The 22,256-nt window shown below is 37.4% G+C and overlaps 1 protein-coding gene across 2 annotated transcripts in view; it reads right to left on the bottom strand.

Annotated features, from left to right (window-relative positions):
* LOC133522643 (max dimerization protein 1-like) overlaps positions 1 to 22,256 on the bottom strand; it is a 528,219-nt gene that overhangs the window by 40,105 nt on the left and 465,858 nt on the right. For both annotated transcript variants that reach the window (XM_061858026.1, XM_061858025.1), the window contains exon 5: positions 565 to 781. In XM_061858026.1, the coding sequence (XP_061714010.1) occupies positions 565 to 781 (217 nt within the window). The remainder of the gene's footprint in view (positions 1 to 564; positions 782 to 22,256) is intronic.

Genomic DNA, 22,256 nt, shown 5'->3' with positions numbered 1-22,256 from the left:
ACCATGTTTTATATTATTGAAATAACAGCGCCCTCTACTTATATAGAATATAAGAAATAGCAAAACAAACGATTGTATTACAAACGAACGATATTGAGTCACAAAGGTACAACCACGTAGGGGATTCCACCTACACAAACCCTCATTATACGTGCCTTAAGTGTGGAAATCATTTCAGTTCCAGGATTTACGTCTATAAACCATGACACTACATAAAAATATCACCCATCTACTTATATCATCTGACAAGTCTAAAAAAACAACTTACCGCTCTCCGAGACACTAGAAGGTGACCGCTCGGCCGTGGACACACCGGACGAGCTTTCTAGCGACGCGCAAGAGTCCGCGCGCCTGTGCGTGAGCGACTCTGACAGCTGAGGGCGAGGCACGCTGTGTGAACACTATAAGGGACTTACCGCTCTCTGAGACACTAGAAGGTGACCGCTCGGCCGTGGACACACCGGACGTGCTTTCTAGCGACGCGCAAGAGTCCGCGCGCCTGTGCGTGAGCGACTCTGACAGCTGAGGGCGAGGCACGCTGTGTGAACACTATAAGGGACTTACCGCTCTCTGAGACACTAGAAGGTGACCGCTCGGCCGTGGACACACCGGACGAGCTTTCTAGCGACGAGCACGAATCCGCGCGCGTGTGCGTGAGCGACTCTGACAGCCGAGCTGAGGGCGAGGCACGCAGCTGCGCGAGCCGCCGCCGCAGGTAGCGCTGCTCGCGCGCGAGCTGCTCTCTGTGTGACGCGTGCCTTTTTTCCCGTTCTTCTAGACTCTGGAACAAGGGAGATATATATTAGCTTTTGGAATATAAATACAACAAAACGTCTTTTTTATTACTGAAAGCAACCTGATTTGTGAAAGTGACTTATACCTATCGGCTAAAACAGCGCCCAACGTGGATCAAAAAGTATACAGTGAAAATGAATCATTTTTTTTTCAAAACATTACATTATTTATTAAATCATTCACACTTGACCAGATAATACATTATTACTCGTATGTATTCAAATATTTTAAAGAGAGTTAGAAATAATACCACGATGTTTTCAGCATATGAATATGCAATATTTTTGTTTTTAATAGCTTACTTGTTTTATTAATTTACGATCTCGATCACCCCTAAGTATTGCCACAAAGAAAAGGGACCTAGCTCTAAATGACTATTGGCCAGAAAGGGACGGCAATATCGATAACAGATAGCCATCTCCATCGTTACGGAGACCCCGTAGCGCATAAAACCCATCGGCCATCGTCCCTTGTGGAGGACTGTCAGTTCTGTCTATGCCCTATATTGAGACAAAATAATACGTCCGATGGGACTAAGCGGGATAGATAGCGTGATGGGAATGAGAGTGAGCGAGACCAAAGAAAGACGTCTTCACCGATCAGACCTCCAAATGATTTTGGCGAAGCGTAAATTCTTTGTGGCCTTGTGAAGCTTTTAAGGCACCTACATCATGATGTACATACATAAGATGGATGATATATCTACATAGTTAAGACGTATATGAAACTTGTTGTAAACAAGCCAAAACAAGAATTGGAATTAAAAATGCAATTTACAGTACATATGGGGCTACTTTATAGCACTAGTGCGAGAAGTAGCATATTACGTTACTGTGTCGAACATTTAAAGGGCCATATGTACTGTAAAACGTTGTACGATACATGTGCGAATAGGTAATTCACAACTCGTGTCGATTTAAAACACTCCCTTCGGTCGTGTTTTAATTTATCGCCACTCGTTTCGAATTTCCTATTTTTCGCACTTGTATCGTAATGTACTATTTTCAACGAGATCGTTAGTTATGGAGATTAATGAGCGTTACTTTTTTTGCCACTTTTTATGTGACCTTTTTTGCCACTTTTGTGTCATTTCTAGTCAGGATCCCGAGCAGTTTTCCGTCCTTATAGAAGAAAACATGTGTCCCAAAATTCTGTTACCGCCATACAAAGTACATGTGGAAACACAATAGGAAAAAAAACTTCCATTGGGATCGAAAGAGCTCGTGATTCTGAGTAGAAAAAATACAAAATTCATGAAAAAATACAAAATTAATGAAAGTGGATTTTTTTTTAGGAAACTCCAATAACCAGTTTCGTCGGACCGTTTATCACCGTTAAAACATTTTCAACAATTTGAATTTGAGAAATTTCATAGTTCAATGCTGTCTGTCGTAGATCCCTAACGTTGAATTATAAATTAACAACTAAATCCATTCTGACCGTCTAGCACTGTGGTTTGTAACCTTTTCAGTACTGTCACCCCTAAAGGTGACAGTCCATTTCCAACTGCAGCTGCACTACCGTTGCGACATTACTGGTGCGACATTACTGCAGCGGCCGACTGCTGCTGTTTGCGGCGTGCAGTCGCGGCAGCGTTCGTCAGTTGATTGTCAATAATGATTGTGAATAATGTCACTGTCAGACGTATAAATAAAATTACTAATTTACTTATTTATATTTTTTACGAGAAGAAGTAAGTGGAGTGGAGTGGAGTGGAAGTTTGGACCCGGGTACGTCCTTAAACTACGTCCAAAAGAGAGGTATGGGCATTGTGAATGTCATCTGACTTTGTGTGGTAGGGCACAGCCAGTGGATGTCATTCCAGATCTAGAGCAGAGCCCAACTGGGGAAGTACCTCCACCTTACAGAAAACCGCAGCCAAATAACACTAGACCCTACTCATAGTGTTGTGTTCCTGCCGGTGATTAAGGTTGCCAGAGCTCATCGAGGGAGGGCGGGTTTAGGGTCGGCAACGCGTATGTAACTCCTCTGGAGTTGCAGGCGTACATAGGCTACGGAGACTGCTTACCATCAGGCGGGCCGTATGCTTGTTTGCCACCGACGTAGTATAAAAAAAAAAAAAGTGACGATAATGCTACATGGTACACGAAAACGAAAAACAGTTTGCCTTTCTACAAAAGTCACATTCAGTCGAAGGCAGCTACGCAATATTTTTAAAAAACCAGATATTGTTGGTGATCGTTTGTTTGCCGATTAAATGAATAACAATTTAACTTCAAATTGAAGAAATACAACCAAATTACTCGAATTAAATTAATGCAGAGGAGAAATATTTCTTCACTTAAGGTAAGTTAACATTTTGAAATTATCTTCCCCATCCTCTTGACTAAATGCGTGACCACCGCACACACAGCAACCCGACGAGAGCGGGACTCATGTTGCTCGTGATGGATACGGTAAGCGCACTTGATCCACTTGCATCACGTGATGCAGCCAAATCCAGCCGGTGGTGTCTGCACGTTTTTGGTGGCCTAGTACCGCCTGGATGTAGAAGTCTGCGATAAACGTCCCCTCAAAAAGCTAGGTAGGCTCTTTTATCCCGGGTTTACTTTATTTTTGCAAAGGGATTCGTGGGTTTCGGAGATGGCGATGCGACAAAATAAATTCTCCAATGCAGTCGTTCAGTGTTAGCAAAATATTACAGATTTATCTTTCTGAGTTTTCATATTAAAACAATCTTTCATTAGTTACCTAAAAGTAAAGAATAAACGAATAAATTTGATTTGTAAGAGCTATAATTACGCAATTTACACTTAATATTGTCCAGTTTCCTATTTCAAACTAAAGCACAAATTTAAATCTTATAATCGCTCTTGTGTTGCAGGTGTCCATGGGCGACGGCACTCGTGGTCGTGGCAGATACAGTTATGACTAGACCATATAAAACTTGATGGGCGAGACAAGAAATCCTTTATGAAGAAAGCTATTTACGTTAGCCAAGGGGCTGATAGAAAGAATATTTAATAAATTAATTGGAATAATAAATATTTTCCTTGTGATGGTGTGATAAAATAAATTCGTGTTGCGCTCTGTAGCAAAGTTTGTTTAACCCTCATGCCTTGAAGTCCCCGCGACTGTCAATATAATTTTATTTTAAAACCGCTGTCGCTTCTCTTGTGGTTCAATTTTGTAATTTTTCTTACGTTTGAGTATCCATATGCTACCATGAGGTGTTAAACAACAACTTTGCCTTTTGTATTTCTAGGTAATACAACTGAATTATTGCTTCTTTTATCTCAGAAATGGCTTTGAAATGACAAAGTGAGAAAGTGTCACGATGTTATACACCGTGGGCTGGTAAAACCTGATAGTTTTAAAGTTGTATTCTTAATCGCATTTAGAGGCTAAAATATCATACAAATTTTCTGTAATCGGTCTTCTTTCAGAGATAATGGCAATTCTTGCGAAAATATGTTTCTGCTATAACTTTGTGAAAAACGCCTTTTTCGCTGCGGCGCTGCCTCTATGTGACTTGGTTTAGTCATACCTTCTGACAAACATTACTCAACTAAAAAGAACACTCGCAATTTTGATCTATAGATGAATTAAGAAAACTTTACTTCTTCGTTGTAATGTTTTTTTTTTCGCCAAGATGTAGAAAGAAATAACGTGCTGTGTGCAGAAAATGGCTTTTAAATCGGCTAAAAAAAAAACAGAACATTTTTTTTCCGAATTTTACTAAAGATTTTTTGATCCTCAGGAATGCGTGGTTAAGATCTGTCGGATTTTACCAACCCACGGTGTATATAATATGATATTACGACACTTTCACATTTTATCACGCCAAATTCACTGTGCCACGGTACTGTCAGCGAGAATTCAGTAATTAATCCTGTTAAATATAAGCGTCACTGAAACTCCTAAGCACGCCTCCAACTCCAGAAGTGATACATGCGCGTTGCCGACCCTTTAAAAACCTGTACACTTCTTTTTTCAAGAACCCCTACTGTAGACCTTCAGAAAAACCTCGGCAGGGAGCTCATACTAAAGCCGGAGCGCCCACGGGAGGAAATTCCTCTTAAGCCGCACAGTGCGCGACCATTGTTGCCACTAAAAAATGTAATCTACTGTGGTTTCGTAGTATCCTAACACAAATACAGAGGATACAGAGTAAGCTATTTCATTCGAAACATTTTCTCAGTCATAATTTGGAAAAAGAGAGAAAGAGGAAAGAGAGAGGAAATTGCATACGACCACTCCGTTCAGTATTTAGAATCATCATAGAAATATTATGTTGTCACATTTTAATGCTATGTGTACATGATTGTACGATAATGGTGAACATACCTACATCGATCTTATTCTAACACATAAGTGCGTCCTGTAATTTAGTAGTAGTAGTAGTAGTAAAACTTTTTATTGTACAAAAACGAACACAAAACAGGAAAAAAACACTCATCATTAATACAAAGGCGAACTAGTTTTCCAGTTTTTTCACTATTATTAGTTTGTAAATAATTTATATATACATACATACATATAATAGCTACTATCTACTTATTGCCTACCATGAAAATCTTAATTTGAAAATCGTATATTTGGCTCTCTATCGTTCTTGCCCTTTCGAGCTTATAGCTGTTCTCGGAAAACTACGAAAAAAGGAAAGAACTGTTTATTTAATGAATTTATCAGGAAACATTAAACAAAAACAATAAGAGCAACGCCAAGATACAGAGGAACTACCGCGAAACACAGAAACTATCGGGGTTGTTTATCCACGGGTGTAATAAACTCCTTATATTGTAGTGGTTATATCCTCTTTGCTTAGAGCTACTAATATCTGTGACCAAAGACATTTCTGTAAAGATTTGACGTGCGGTTTGCAGTTGCGGTCGTATGTACACCAAACACTAAAAATCACCATGCTACGTGCAGTCGGTCTTGTCATCATTTTACTATGGAATTTGACAATAACACTGACGTATTGAGGCCGCTGCAGTAATGTCGGAGCAGTAGTGCAGCTGCGGTCGGAAATATGTTAAAATTACCATATTACGTGCAGTCGGTACCGTCATTGATTTTACTATGGAAATTGACAATAACACCGACACGATCAGGCAGCTGCAGTAATGTCGGAGCAGTAGTGCAGCTGCGGTCAGAAATGGACTGTCACCTTTAGACTAACTAGGGATCCTGATTTTATCCCTCCTCCCAATAATCATCAATAGTCTTTCTTATAGGTCTAATCTTTGTTATCTTTAATTAAGCTTATTACCCCCGTGAAATTAGGTTAGGAACCGCTGGTCTAGCATGAGTTGCGTTCTCGGACACGAGATCATACTTGAAGTCGCGCAAGATGTATGGAGTCGCGAAAACGCAACTCATGCCAGCAGGTCTGATATCCAACTACTACTATTTAACACAAAAGTCTCATCTTCAAATGCACATATTCTTACCCCAAAATTCCGCTTCTACGGCATAAATACCGTCGCGGCAACCCTGATACGTATGATATATTCGCGTATAAATCTGCCGTCTACTGAACTGACCACTGTCTTTTATTTTGCAACGGCTTATGGAATAAAGGTAACATTCTGATCCAGACTGAATGTGTTACTGCTTCAATTGCGGCCAGACATTGCTGCAGACTTATAGAGAGAATATTTAATTTGTAATTTCTTGTAGCATTATGCATTGTCCTTAAACTACGTCCAAACGAGAGGTATTGGCTCTGTGACTGTCATCTCGCTTTGTGTGGTAGGGACACAAAGCGACAGCACAGCGGATGTCATTCCAGATCTAGAGCAAAGCCCAACTGGGCAAGTACCAACCTTACAGAAAACCACAGCCAAATAACACTACAGTACTAGACCTACTCATAGTGTTCGTTCCAGCGCGCTAAGGTTGATAAGGTGCGGAGTGTTAGGCTCGGCAACGCGCATGTAACACTTCTGGAGTTGCAGGCGTCTACAGGCTACGGAGACTGCTTACCATCAGGCGAATGCTTTTTTGCCACCGAAGGAGTATAATAAATGTTACTGCAGTATTGTGACGCGACATAGCTGCCGACCGCAATGCTGCTGCTAATGTCATAAATCTAAACATCAACATTAATTTTGATATCAATACTGCGGCAGATACACTATAAAAAAACACAACACAAAAAACACAGTCAAAACGCAGTCAAATTCCGAATGGCACCTTACCGAATATTTTACATCTCGCCTCTGATTTATACGGGAAGCGATAGATGTTATAAAGTTTGAAAATTATGGAACACAGCGTGACGGTTGCTTTTTTCCAACGCTTGCAAATTCGGACGTGGCACATATTGCGTTGTGGGAAATTTGTGAGCATGTGCCGTTGGTATGAAAGTTGTAAGTGTATTTTGCCAATGTTGTCGCTAAATTATGTGTGGTCAAATTTCAAATCAAATGACAAATATCATTGCAGTAGATGATATCAGCTGAACAGTGAGTTCGACGCATTTAAAATCCTAGTCTAGTCGGTAGTGAACCTGCCTAAGGAGTAGGAGATGCCTGGTTTGAATATTTGTTCCTGAGTTATATGAATCTAAGTATGCATTTATCTATATAAGTATGTACATATATCGCCGCATAGTACCTATAGTAAAAGCTTAGCTTAGTTTGGGCCTAAGTCGGTATGTTATTTACTTGTTTTTTTTTGTATGAAAGTTTCAGCTCTAAACGAATGATCGTTTCATGAACATGAGTTCAACGACATGCATTTTTTAATACTATTTCGGTGGCCAACAAGAATACGGTCCGCATGATGGTATGCTTACCTCCGTAGCTTGCAACTCTAGAGGAGTTACAAATAAAAAGAAGGGTAGAGGAGAGAATTTTAATTCATATTACCAAGTTAACTACGAAAATAAGTTTTTCTTCATTTAAATAATGTCAAAAAACATGTATGATTATGGAAGTAAAAATAGAAAAGTATACAATATGCATCCGAAAGGTAAAAAATATAAAATAAATATCGTATTCAGACCACACACAAAGACCCCTAACTCGGTTAATTTGTAACATGTCTAACGTTACGTACGATTTCCAAAAGAAATAAACATAAGAACAAATGGAAAAGAAAAATAAACGATCAAGCGTCGCGATATTAGATCCGGAGCGAAAAAGTGAAGGCATATATAGTCGAAATGGGCCGATGACATGAAAAATGACGACACGGGAAAGGCGTATCGCTCAGCCATTACTGAAGAGAAAAGCTATTAAACAACATACAATCGTTCACACTGTTCACTGACTCTTCTTAAACCTTATTGCAATAGGCGTAAGGTACAACTATGGTCATGAGTGCTGCTACGGTGGAACATCGATAGTGCCAATCTTAAGGCAACCACTAAATTGTGTAATTGTGCGCCTTATCTATCTATGTAGGGTCAAATATAGGGTAGGGGTATTGTCAAAATTGAATATAAATAAATAAATAAATATTATAGGACATTATTACACAAATTGACTAAGTCCCACAGTAAGCTCAATAAGGCTTGTGTTGAGGGTACTTAGACAACGATATATATAATATATAAATATTTATAAATACTTAAATACATAGAACACACCCATGATTCAGGAACAAATATATCCATGCTCATCACACGAATAAATGCCCTTACCAGGATTTGAACCCGGGACCATCAGCTTCAATATGGTATAATCAAGGCTCTAAGCAGAATCAATTGGCATGCAAAAAACGTCTTTTGTTTATTCATCCATGCCAAATCGTATTGACATAAAAGCCCATAGGATTCTACGACCCGCATGAAAGCAATGTCGTGGACACGGGGGCCGATTCTGTAGTAAAGATTTGATATGGTCATTGAGTCAGCGTGTGCATCCGCGATGACGCGCAGATTTGTCAAATCTAACCTTTAATAATATAACATTACGGGTCAAGGCACGCGTCTCTGTGAATGACACGGTCTATAACGCTGATTGGTCCTCACACAATGGATTTGTTTCCTATTGGTGCGCGTGAGATGGTTGATGACACGACTGAAGGTCGTACCGAAATACGATCAAAACGTTATCAAATTGTTAAGATGCAAAATTTTAGTTTTCATATGTAATTTTACGTTTTAATTAAGGGTTACCATGTAAAAACCAGACGCAAATTAGACAAGGACAGAGTCCAGCCAAATCTTTAAAAAGGTAATGTTTTCAGTTGTATATCGTTGGCCTGTATAATGTTAGTATAAAATAGCTAGTAATATAGCCAAGGGATCTGACGAGCAACAGAGTAATTAAGATAAAAATGTAAAACCTCGTCGACGGTCATATTTTCCGTCGCAAGTATCACACGGCGCGCCATATCTTTTGTTTCATTCTAATTTCTAGCATTAAGGCGACGGTCAGTAATGTAGTCGGCAGTAATGTCGCTCTGCAATACTCCTGCAGTAATGCAGGTGCAGTCTGAACCCGAACACCTTTACGCCCTCTCTTGAAGCAGAATTGGCCTCAAGCCATTATGCAATCCTAGTCTGTAATTCAGAGTAATTCTATTCCAATTACATGTTATTTCCATTGATTTGATGGCAATCTGAATGAATTCGGTATCGTACGAGATTGGTATGTTTGCGGTTAGAATTGAATATTTTAGTGTAAACTGTATTAGGCTGTAAAAAGTTACATTACAACTAATTTGTGATACCTGCGTTGATGTTATTAGATATACAACTTGTCTTTACCCTAGACATAGATGAATAGGACGTGTCGATTAAGGTATTTTTAACCTATGTACAACAGAAAACTGTGTCGCCGAAATATTTTTTAGCTTTTTAGGATTTTATTATTTATGTATGTGTTCGTAAGGTATCTATGGGCCTTAGTAGCCTGATAATAGATGACATTTAATTTATATATGTTAGTATATTCCAATTGGTAACTAGAGAGGTTATCAAGGAGGTTGGGAACCGTTTACGAAATAGAGGCCTTGATCCCCGCTCCGGGTCATTCTTGGTGCAGAGGTTCATTGAGATTCAACGCGGTAATGCGGCGAGCGTTTTGGGCACCTTTGCGTCTGGGATGACGCGAGGTGGGATTTTTGACTGACTGCTTTATTTTGGATTTGTATTTGCAGTTTTTTTTTTTTTTTAAATCTTTTTTAGTATTGTAGTTATGTGATTTTAATAATTTATTTTAATGTTTTCCTTTAAGCGTATCTTTATGTGTAATTGTTTAGTTTAGAAATGACATTTGTATGTACCGTTTCGTTTATGAATTAAGAATCATTGTAAAAATATAATAATAAACGTTTACTTCCATTGGTAACTACAATCTTGTCAGTAGAAAAATACGGCTTTCAAACATGTAAACGCGAAGAGTCGTTCTTCGTACGATTCATTATATCTATTGCAAATTGGTTTGCCAGTCTGTTCAAGCAAGCACGTTATAAAATATTTAATTATTCTTAAAACTGAACAATTGGAATATCAGCACGTTAAACTCATTAATTATTCCACATACATTATTTCAACATCTCGCTTCTGTTTACGAAAACCATCCAGCGTAAATAGTGAAAATTTTCAAGTCCCGTAACGATAGTAATATTTCATCTCGTTGAATAAGGCGGGCAACACTACGATTTATTACCCGCTTCCCGACTGTTCCACGTTCCACCACTGCCTCTTTACGAATTTAAAAACAAACACTTCGAACGATTCATTCGAGTGATAAAATACAGCGCGATTTGAAAAAGGAACGCGAGATAATAGTGTTTGAATGACAAGTTAAATCAGGTTCTTATTTTGAACTGTCAAAACAATTAGCCACTATGAATTCGTGTTGTGCGGACTTCTTGTCGAGCACCATATTGGCACAGTATAAGGAAGGTGTCGTTATAAATCGGTGTACACCGATATTGGTTATGTCGCCTCATGATTAATTTCGTTGTTTTCGCTCATTAATGTCGTTAAAGTATAATATTGATAGCTGATTATGCAATAAACTAATGTGAAAGTGTGCAGATAATGATGAATGAATATCCAACGCTTTTAATCATTCTGGAGTCAACGCCGGATAGAGTCAGACCAGACAGTGCAAGTGTTACTTAACTGTCTGGGATAGTTGCTAACTTATCTTGGTCTGACACTATTTATTATTTATTTTATTTAACATGGTACAGTGGTATTCTTAATGTCCCACTGGACTAAAGCCATTTATTAAAAAAAAATGAACTGAACACACATGCGTGACGTCATAGTCAAGTAACATACTCGTTATATTTCTTTCCGAGTTATTAAATAGAAATTGTGTCAAAAAATTAATTCTATGTTTTTCCAATATTTTTTTACTGCTTTATTTCGTATGGCGTGAAATAACTTATATTAAGTCAATATCCCCATTCGAATCCACCGGTTAAAATACGCTCGATGTGAAAAAGGAACGCGAGATACATTAAATCAATCGAAGAAAGACTCGGAACGGCAACATAACGGAGTGAATTCCAATTATAAAGACGCTTTTATTGTCTATGGTACATGCCCGGTTTATAAGTTAAACCGTACAAAAACTCGCTGCCGGCATTTCTCATGCAGATTGGAAAACTTTCGTAATAACCAATTAAATTATAACCGATACTCCGCTTGTCTCGGAGTTCGATGTTTAAAATTCATCAGTCATTTGTGTTTGTGTTTTATCTAGTTAGTGATTTGGTATCTGTTTTTATTTTTACGGCCGGGAGTTGACATTCGATTGTATGTTACGTGCATAGAATTTGATCAAGTAAGAAAGCAATTCTTATTTTTATAGACTGATATTAATGTCGGTAGACATGTTGTCAATAAAATTGTTATCTTTGTGTTCATTGTGGTATATTGTTGACAAACCTGAACATATGAATTGACAGTTTAAGAGACATTTGTCATGGTAAAATAACAAAGCCTAAAGTCGGACCAAGCCAACTCTGCATCGCTTCTTTACAGTACATTACGATATAAGTACGAAAAATAGAAAATTCGAAACGAGTGGCGATAAATTAAAACATGACCGAAGGGAGTGTTTTAAATCGACACGAGTTGCGAATTACCTATTCGCACATGTATCGTACAACGTTTTACAGTATATATGGCCCTTTAAATTTTCGACATAGGTACGTAATGTGGTAATTATCGCATGAGTGCGGTAAAGTAGCATCATATATACTTTAATAGTACATTACGATACAAGTGCGAAAAATAGGAAATTCGAAACGAGTGGCAATACGACACGACCGAAGGGAGGCTTTAAATCGACACGAGTTGTGAATTACCTATTCGCACATGTATCGTACAACGTTTTACAGTACATATGGCCCTTTAAATGTTCGACATAGTAACGTACGTACACCGTGTAGTTTCGCACTAGTGCGGTAAAGTAGCACCATATGTACTGTAAAATATATTATACTACTCTTTGATCATTAATGTCAAATTTCTATGAAAATATGACACCTATAACGCCACTCCCACAATTTGTTCTGTTCAAGTCGGTGCTAGACTATACGGTCTCTAGAGATGAGTCTGGCCAAATTCTGGCACCCATATACCTATGCTTTGCAAGACAGAAATGTAGATATGAATATTATTCATATAAATAGTCGCTAAATAGGTTTTATTATATTATATATTTTGTAATATAATTTTATATACCTATTACCGACCCTAACAAAATGACCGTCTGATAATAATCCTTTTTAAAGCCCAAAAATCTTTCATACGAATTCTCGGTCAAAGCATTCAACAAGAATCACCCAATACGTCTTTTCACCCCAAATTAATTCCTTCCTTTTCACGAGAACGCCATTCATACAACAAAATCTCCGGATAAATGAGTGCTCAAGCGATAAACGCCCTCAGTGTGTACGAAAGTCGTGTATTTATAGTCGATTTTTGTTTGTTAAGGCGGTTATCACTTGTTCCCGTATTTTTGTAAAAATCTCGCCACTGGTGGTTTTAATTAAGCCTTATTTAATTAGGCCTCATTATGTTACATCACCATATTATAAAAACTTATGCGGTTATCACACTGGTTGCGATTTGCGCGTTGCTCCGATGTTTGAGCGCGACATCGCTATGCGCGTATAACAGCGACATCCCGCTCGCACACATCGGAACGACGTGCGAATCGCATCCAGTGTTATAACCGCATAAGTTGCGATATATGGCGATGTGACATAATAATTCAGACATGCTGGTGAAGTATCGATCGGGTAAAGGTCACTGTTAGTGTTACGTAACGCGGGATATGACGAATGTTTTGGGGTGGAAATTTATTTGCTGACGATATCAGAAATGGATTAGGTAGGGCGATAAATATTTTCCATTTTTGCAGGCTTTTTATTTTGAAATTATCTTTATCGCGTTGTGCTATTTATAATAAAAATGTTGAAAAATATGTCGGTGGGCTTTCTTTTTAGACATATGAAAAATTAAACACCTATATATATTCGTGTAAGTGGTAAAAAAATCGTCCAAGTTGTCGGCCCACGGACTTGTTGCATTTTTTTCTTATAGCCTACATTTCGTCCCACTGCTGGGCAAAGGCCTACCCCTCTCTTCCGCCACATGCTCCCGTCAGTCGTCACAAAGTGAGTCCTAGTCGTCTCGCTATCTCGATATTGGCTTGCTTTTGCCTCGGGTGATCTGTGGTGCCCATGTAGCAGACACTGCATAGAATATATATATTAAATATAGTTTGCTGAGTTGCCTAAGGAAGGTACGAGATTGAAACGCTTGATTATTATTTATTTATTTAATCTTTATTGCACAAAAGAAAACCTTATAGTACAAAAGGCAGAATTAATGCCATAACGTATTCTCTACCAGTCAACCTTATTATATCACTATTGTATACAATACTTTACAACCTAAATAATTAATGAAAGTTAGTAGGTATTTCGGTAGAGAAAAATGTAGTACAAAAGACATAAACACCGTGCCTCCGCGCGACCCCGCGTCCGTTTAGTCTTTTCTAAGGGAGCGCGGCGGCACGTGATTGGTCAATTTTTTAAAAAGTTGACTGCAGCGTATCGAAAACAATCTTAAGATGGGAGCCTATACATGAAAAGTACTCAATTATAGTTTGCTATACGAAATCTTAATTCGAGCATTATCGTTGACGAGTATAAAAATCATCGTTTCGCGCGGAGAAACTGTACCCCTAGTGTAAATTTAGTCGATAGCGAAACGTGACGTACGCGTTTTTGAACAGCGCGCCAAGCGGGACGTTTTGGAAAGTCAAAAATCTCATACAAAATGACACTTAACGCAAACGCGTACGTCACGTTTCGCTGTCGAAAATATTTACACTAGGGGTACTGATGGAAAGAAGCTAGTACATAATACCGAAGTAGTAAAGTATTGTGTAAGAGGCAAATGGGCCCGCACGAGATTGATGCGGCACTACCGTGGAAATGACTTCGCCTGAGAGGCCTTCGAACCACGCTGGGATGGCTTTTGTGAAATAAGATTGAGAATTTTCTGAAGCAACTTAATAAAGTGATTTGACGAAAGGTTCCTGTAATGTGCTAGTGATGTATTCTATAATCGAAAAGAAGAAGGAATAAAATAATTTTGATGTCGGCCATTTTAAGCAGTCTTAAGGGCTTATTTAGACTTCACGCGAACTCGCATACGATCTTAGTTACATTGCGGGCTATTGAGGTTACATCCACTACAGCCGACCGATCAAATACCGCAATGTAATGAAAATCGTATGCGACAACTCGCACAGTCGAAATGAGGCCTAATTAAAACCTAATACCTAATTAAAATTAGTAGTGGCGTGGTTTTTAAAAATACGGGGCCAAAAATATTAATTTAAGGGCCTATATTTTTTTTTATATACCAAGTCGGTGGCATACGGCCCGCCTGAGGGTAAGCAGTCACCGTAGACTATCGACGCTTGTAACTCCAGAGGTGTTACATGCGCGTTGCCAACCTAAAATTACATTATATTATTGTTATTACTTCTGTATTACGTTACTAAATAAATGAATGTGCCAAACTTCTAAAAATGCATTTTACAGTACATTATGGTGCTACTTTACCGCCCTAGTGCGGTAACTAGCAATATACGTGCGTATGTCGGAAATTTAATGGGCAATATATACTGTAAAACGTTGTACAATACACGTGCGAAAAGGTAATTCGCAACTCGTTGTCGATTTAAAACACTTCCTTTAGTCGTGTTTTAATTTATCGCCACTCGTCGCGATTTTTCTATTTTTCACACTTGTGTCATAATGTACTAATATAACTTGACATGTACCTACTCCATATAAACATGAACTACCATCATTCGACGCGATAGGTAGTAAAATTACGATTCTAAATATAAAATAACGAACAATACAATTGAACCTCACTTGAAATTCCGTTTCGAATTTGAATTCTATTTTCAAATATGACAGCAGATAGAAATAATTTCGTTCGATGGGCAACGACAGCGTTATTGTCATGTCGAGGTAGACATGACTGGCGGTCGGATCGTCTGTTGCCAATTTAAAAATAATGCGACGTGTCTATGGCACTTTAATGGCAGCTTGTCGTAAATTTAAATGGAAGAAATGAGGTTTGAAATTTGTTCTAGATCTTTTGATAGTACAGTCAGAATCAAAAGTAGCGGATCAAACAAGGTGTCAAAAGTATCTACCAATCTGTTACAGCTTCGCAAAATTTGATGGTTTTATATGTAGAACAATTAAGCCTGTAAAAAATATACTTGTGAATATGAATTTTAGAGATTTTTCTATATTTGGAAAAGTTATCCGGAATATCACATACAATTGATGCTGACTGTATTACCAATTTTATTACTCATGACATAAATGGCATTCGTTTACATAATTTCAATTCGCAGTGAATCATTATTAATATAATATATAAAAAAAACGCTAGCGGCTATTTGGATCGATAAAAGTTATACCTGTAAGTATTACTACGTTTTAAGTTTTATAGAATTATACATATTTAGCTTCATAGTTCTAAATACCTATAATGCACTGGTTATTTTTTATGGCATTAATGTAGGAATGGAACGTAAGAGGATAGCGTGAAACGGAACGTAAGGGACAGAGAAGGATGACAGGTGCGAAAGGGACGGGGAGAACGATTTGAATGTGAGCGAGGGAACGTGTGTTAAAGCTGTAAAATATTCTTTAAAATTAGTTTCTGCGGTTTAAATAAAATGGTGTTGAATAAATAAAAAACATCAAGTGCTATTTTGGTTTTTATTCAGAGGCCTATCAAAATCCCACATTTATATTTGTACTCGAGTACCTTAGCGAGATTTACGATGTAATGATAACTTTAGCATTGTTAAACAAATACAATTATTATAACAATGTGTACAAAACAGCAATAAACACAAATAATATAGCAGGATAAACATCATAACGGGAAATAATGGCCAGTAATTAAAGTCGTCCAATAAAACAATTCCCTTTTAAAATTGATGGCCTATTAACCTCGCTTCATCTCGCTGCGAAACAGCCACATACTTATAACTACATATAAACATTACATACGGCCCGTTTGTTCAATTCAAACAAACACGTCACTTTTGACAATGATATATCCAATACATATTCGATTATCAAGATACGATTATTTTTAGGAAAATTGTAACGTATCTTAAAGTTCGAATCGGGCCGAAAGATAAAGTCAGCAAAAAACATCTTTATGTAAATATTTTTAATTTTTTTTTATAGTGGAAGGTACCACAAAAAATCAAAGATCAACGTTGGACCGGCAATCCAAAGATGTGGGGTCAAGTCCCACGTTGACCAAATTTGATCATCGTTTGATTTTTTCATTGTGATTCACATCTGTTTATCTGTATTAATTCAAACTTTTGCATTTATAATAGTAAGGATAAATAGAGAATTCTCGAATAAACCACAAAGTAACATATGAACGCGTCAGTATATCGAAGTGAAAATGGCGTCCAGACTGTTCAATAATTCATCTGGCCGCAGGTCCGACATGGCTTATTGCGCACTCAAGTAAGTGCCCGATACGCCGTTTGGTTATTTATTTCTGTATTTATACGCTTTAAAGACGTAGGGGTCTATAAGTAGTGAAACAGCATAGAAAACGCCATTTAAATCGCAAAACCGATAAGAGTCGGAAATAACGGTGAGAGCAGGAGCCCGATTATAAATAAACAACTTGATTTTTTATACTACGTCGGTGGCAAACAAGCATACGGCCCGCCTGATGGTAAGCAGTCACCGTAACTTATGTACGCCTGCAACTCCATTACATGTGCGTTGCCGACCCTGACACTCCGCACCCTCGTTGAGGCAAGCTTACTCGTATCCTAAAAGAAATGGTGAACATGGTGTACTTTTTATCAACGAACAATTTTAGATAACAAAGCACCTTCAAATTTGTTGCAAAAATTTAAAACAACTGAGTTTTGATATAACCCTTTAACGGTCAGACGAGTATCAGAAATTACGGAAAATTGTGTACTGTATTTTTTTTGTGCAATTTTTGCCAGATATAATCGAAGTTTGCCCGTAAAAGGGTGATTAGTTTCAAAAATTATACGACTAGTTAGTTCTAAAACCTCGTTTCCACGTTACTTTTCCAAGACTAATAAATGCCTTGCCTGAATCTTGATGTTGATATCCAACTGACTAAAAACACGCCAAAAATCCACGCGCAAATTCCTTACAGATAGCTAGGGTTGGCTTTTAATCACTGCCATAATTAACCCCGACTACGCAAAGGCGTGGCGCACTAAGGGACCTTCGCTCGGCAATAAATATCGGAGGCAGCCCTAATTAGCGCGTGCAACGAAAAATGTTCCGGCTTAGGAGGCTGCAGGAGTTAATGATACGGAATAAAATTTGATTGGGAGTGATGGTTCTGTATTATTGTACTCCTTATGAATCGGATTTCATATACATATAAGCCAGGGGTATGAAAATGTATGGGGAGTAAAATCAAACGTTACGTTACGTTATGTTTAGTGCGCAAACTTGCGCATCCCCTAGCTGCATGGAAACACTTTATTTATTCAATGTCAACAATTAACAACTGTCAATTCACGGAGTTTTGATCTTAAATTGTATAATGTATTTTATAATCGTTCGTAAGGAGTAAACTCCAGTCGTGCGTCAGAGCACACACACTTTTATTATTTTATTATTGAGTATCACCAATGTCTTTGGATGAAATCATTGCAAGAAGATTAACAGGCATATTCGAACGTACACGGAAGTCGGAATGAAATTTGAATCATGTTATTTAGTTATCGTGCGTCTCGCCCGCGCCAATACATGTACGGACAAGTACGAGCGAAATGTACGATAACTAAATAACATGATTCAAATTTTATTCCGATTTTACTATACGTTCGAATTGGCCTGTTAGTAGGCTGCACTAGTAGGGTAGGGTTAATGTTACGGAAGTTATTGTGTGTGCTGGTTCTATGTTTATGAATGTCATTAGATGAAATGAAATTGCAAGAAGATTAACTTAAGATACTATTCAAACCACTATTAACGATTTATAAATCGGAGGCAGCCCTGATTAGCGCAAGCAACAAAAAATGTTCTAGCTTAGTAGGCTGCATGAGTTTATGATACGAACGTTGTTGGGAGTGACGTTTCTGTGTTTCTGCTTATGAATGTCATTGGGTAAAATCAAATTGAAGAGAATTTACTTAAAAATTTAAATCACTATTAACGATTTAGTTTTGTAGAAAAGCGCGATTTTTTTTTGTGTTTCATCCTAATCTAAAATTTCGTATAGATAAATGCCCAATTAAATGATACAGAAGTATAAACAAAATTGAAACTTGTATTTACTGATCTCTGTCTACTCTGTTTGTTACCTCTTCATACTTAAACTGCTGAACCAATTAAAATGAAATTTGGTATGGTTCTAGTTTTACTCCAGGACATAGGGTAGGTTTTATAACGCAAGGTGTTGAAAAAGGGCATTCTATTGAAGTAATAATTCTACTCAAAGTCGCGGGCAAAAGTTAGTATACTATATATTTACAATCCGGCTTAATCTTTAGGCTTTCGGTTATGAAATGAAACCGGCCATACATTAAGCGGAGCGGAACTGAGGCCATTTAAGTTGTGCGAGCGGCGCGGAAGCGGTAAATCAACGCGGGAATTTATCGCCGATGGCCGGTACCGCTGTGTGCATGTAAACGCTTTATTGAACACTAGTTTTTACCCGCAATTTCGTCTGCGTGGAATCAGTAATTTGGGTAGCTTTTTATTCTCCCCCCTTTTTAGGGTTCCGTAGTCAACTAGGAACCCTTATTTATTGACTTTTTTCGATTCTCCATACAAACTTCCAGCCCGTTTTTCACAAAAAATCAATGAACATTTTTTTATTTCCTATTAAAAATCAAATCATAAAAGTCTTACAAGTGGTCCTTATTTAAGAAATTATTGATTTCCTTCATAAACTTTTTCAACTTGTAAAGAGGGTTTTTTTTTACACCTTTACAGTAAGATTTCGGGGATACAAACTATTCTATATCCTTCCCCGGGACTCATACTATCTCTATACCAAATTTTAACTAAATCAGAGCCCCTAGTGTAAATTTATTCGATTTCGTAACGTAAGCGTTTGCGTTAAGTCTCATTCAGTATGGGATTTTGATTTTCTAAAACGTCCCGCTTGACACGCTGTTTCTAAATCCCATACAAAATGACACTACGCAAAGGCGTACGTCACGTTTCGCTATCGAATAAATTTACACTAGGGGTACTGTTCAGCGGTTTAAGCGTGAAGAGGAAACAATCAGACAGACACTTTTGCATTTACAACATTAGTATGGCATGTCCGTGCCTTTGGGCGTAGAATGATTTCCTGGTTAAAATCTATACTATGTCCTTCTTAGGGACTCAACGTATGGTCATCCATACCATTTGGAGGATGGGCAGATTAAAATATACTTAATATACTTTTTTTGTACAGTCAAGGTATTAAATATCCCTTCATTCTCGATAGATCCAGTCCATAGATCCAAAATGGATCTAGTGAGAAATGTTTTTCTTGTTAGATCCAAATATTTATGTTGACAGTTAAAACTGGATCTATAGGGAAAATTCTTTATATCATTAGATCCATTAAATTATACTATTATCAAAATGGATCTAAAGAGAATTTTTTAATCTCAATAGATCCAACATGCAATACACACAATATGTTTTTTGATTTACTTAATAGATATGTTTCTAGTATTTTATGTATGTAGTTGGTATTTATGTATATTATTTACTCGTGGACAATATGTTGGTTTATTTTTAAACTGTTAGGCATTGTAGGTACATTCTTTTAGCTTGTGTGTAAGAGAATATTTATTACAATAAATAAATTCAAATATATATATTTGAATTTTTATGTATTGTCAAAGTAACAGATATGCGGTCTGTCAGAGTGCTTAAGGATTTACGTAACCTTTATTTTAACTGTTAGTATTGTTAGCAGATCTATAACTTAGATAAGCTTTGAGTTGTATAATTTTTTTTTTGTATTTTTTAAATTGTATAAGTCGTGATAGCATTGTGTGAACTTGCGCGCAAAGTTTGTTATATTGTTATTCCATTTCTATCTGTATGTATTGTTACCTAAATCTGCATAATGTTTTTATAGCTGTTGGTCCTCCTATAAATAAATAAATAATAAATAAATAAATAACACAAATACGGTTGGACCGATAATGTTGGATATAGTTTTCATAGAAAGTATTGATTAAGCTTTTGATTCACGATTTTTTTTATTTATGGACCCATGGTTTAAAAGTTGGAGGGTGGAGGCCCATGTTTTTTTCTTTCGGAGCGATTATTTCCGAAAATATTAACTGTATCAAAAATGGTTATTGGAGACCCTTATTCGTTTCGAAAGACCTGTCCAACGATACCACATACCATTGGGTTAAAGCGAAAAATTACGGAGAAAAGCCGAGGACGGACGGACAGAAGGACATGGCGAAACTATAAGGGTTTCTAGGTAACTACGAAACCCTAAAATAAAATTGAAGGTTTGCCAATGATGCGATATGCTTTAAAGAATGAATCTGATCTCGGTGCTGGGGACCTTATCACCTTGCGGAAGAGAAATTAAGTTTCTAGCAAACGAAAACCTATGGTACTTTATGGTTCTGGCTTTACAAGTTTCCTTTATAAGTTATAAATTATAACAATATCCGAAAAAATAGCTTATTAATGCTTGCTTACTGGTAACGCATATACATGAAGACCATGAATGTTTATGATAAACTATCTCAAGTAGGTATCAATAAGCGACATCTCGTAGGCAATAGGATACCTTTTTGAAGTGGGCAGTAGCGGAACTAACCATCCCCACGTCACACAAATATGTCAATAATGCCGGCACCACATAGTCGCTCTTACACGCTTGAATGATGATTTTGAAAAGTTATAGGTAATTATAATAAGTAGGTTAGTTATTGAAGGTCGAATGTTCAAGAGCGACAGAGAGGCAAATAACTTTTTTTTGTGGCGTTAATAATCGAGAGCTTCCTCGATTATTCGAGATTATGAAAATCCCACAGGATCTTCAAGCACTGTATTATAGATAGGCGTACCGGACCACGAACTGAGTGCTGTTCCAGGCCTGTTTGATCGAGTGGAAGGTAATTCGCCGTTAGTCCGTTAAGAACACAGCAAGATAGATGTTACGCAGACCTTGGTGTGGCCCTTTCAATACGCTCGTCTATTGGTGTTATAATATAGGGAATAAATTATCATAACCCTGTGAGTTAATTCTGTTATCATGTGTATTCCGATGCTTATAAATACCTACTATATAGGTGTACGTAGGTTCAATACGTGTACTAAGCATTAGAGTCAGTCTAACCTATTAACTTGGCACCAAATTGAACAGAACAAAGTGAGAAGTGTCATTATAAACGTCAGTTTTATAGAAATTTGACATTAATGATGTTATTGTTACATTTGTTATTGCAAATAATAAAACAAAAACAAACTTTTTAAACTTGCTTTATTACTTAAAAACTATTTCAGTGTGATGAAAAATGTAAATTGTTTAAAGCCTTATACACACGAGCGCTTTTACAAAACGTTTGAATTACAAAAATGGATACCCGTGTATTAATCATGCGCGTTTTTTCCATCGTTTTTCATTGTTCATCTGTTGGATTTTCGACTTTGAGCGTTGGCTATTTAATCGAATATAGCGTATGGAACTTGTAACGTCAGTTAAGGCAACGCTTTTTAAGCTCTCGTGCGAATGAGGCCAAACCTATTTAGACTACGTAACAAGACCACAGAATAAAGAATAGTACTATCATAAAGAAATGACATTTCCATAAAATGAATTATGCTGTCCCTTTCTAATGTATGGCACTATCCCTTTCGGCCATTTAGGGTTGTCAAAATTCAAGTCACATCTTATCTGTGGTCGTGCACGTGTAAGGACGTCAAGTTGTGGCAACCCTAATAATCGAGCCGGGGATAGCCGAAAG

Source organism: Cydia pomonella, chromosome 11 (genome assembly GCF_033807575.1).
Source record: "Cydia pomonella isolate Wapato2018A chromosome 11, ilCydPomo1, whole genome shotgun sequence".
Classification (NCBI taxonomy): Eukaryota; Metazoa; Arthropoda; class Insecta; order Lepidoptera; family Tortricidae; genus Cydia; species Cydia pomonella.
This window is presented reverse-complemented; position numbering and strand designations above follow the sequence as displayed.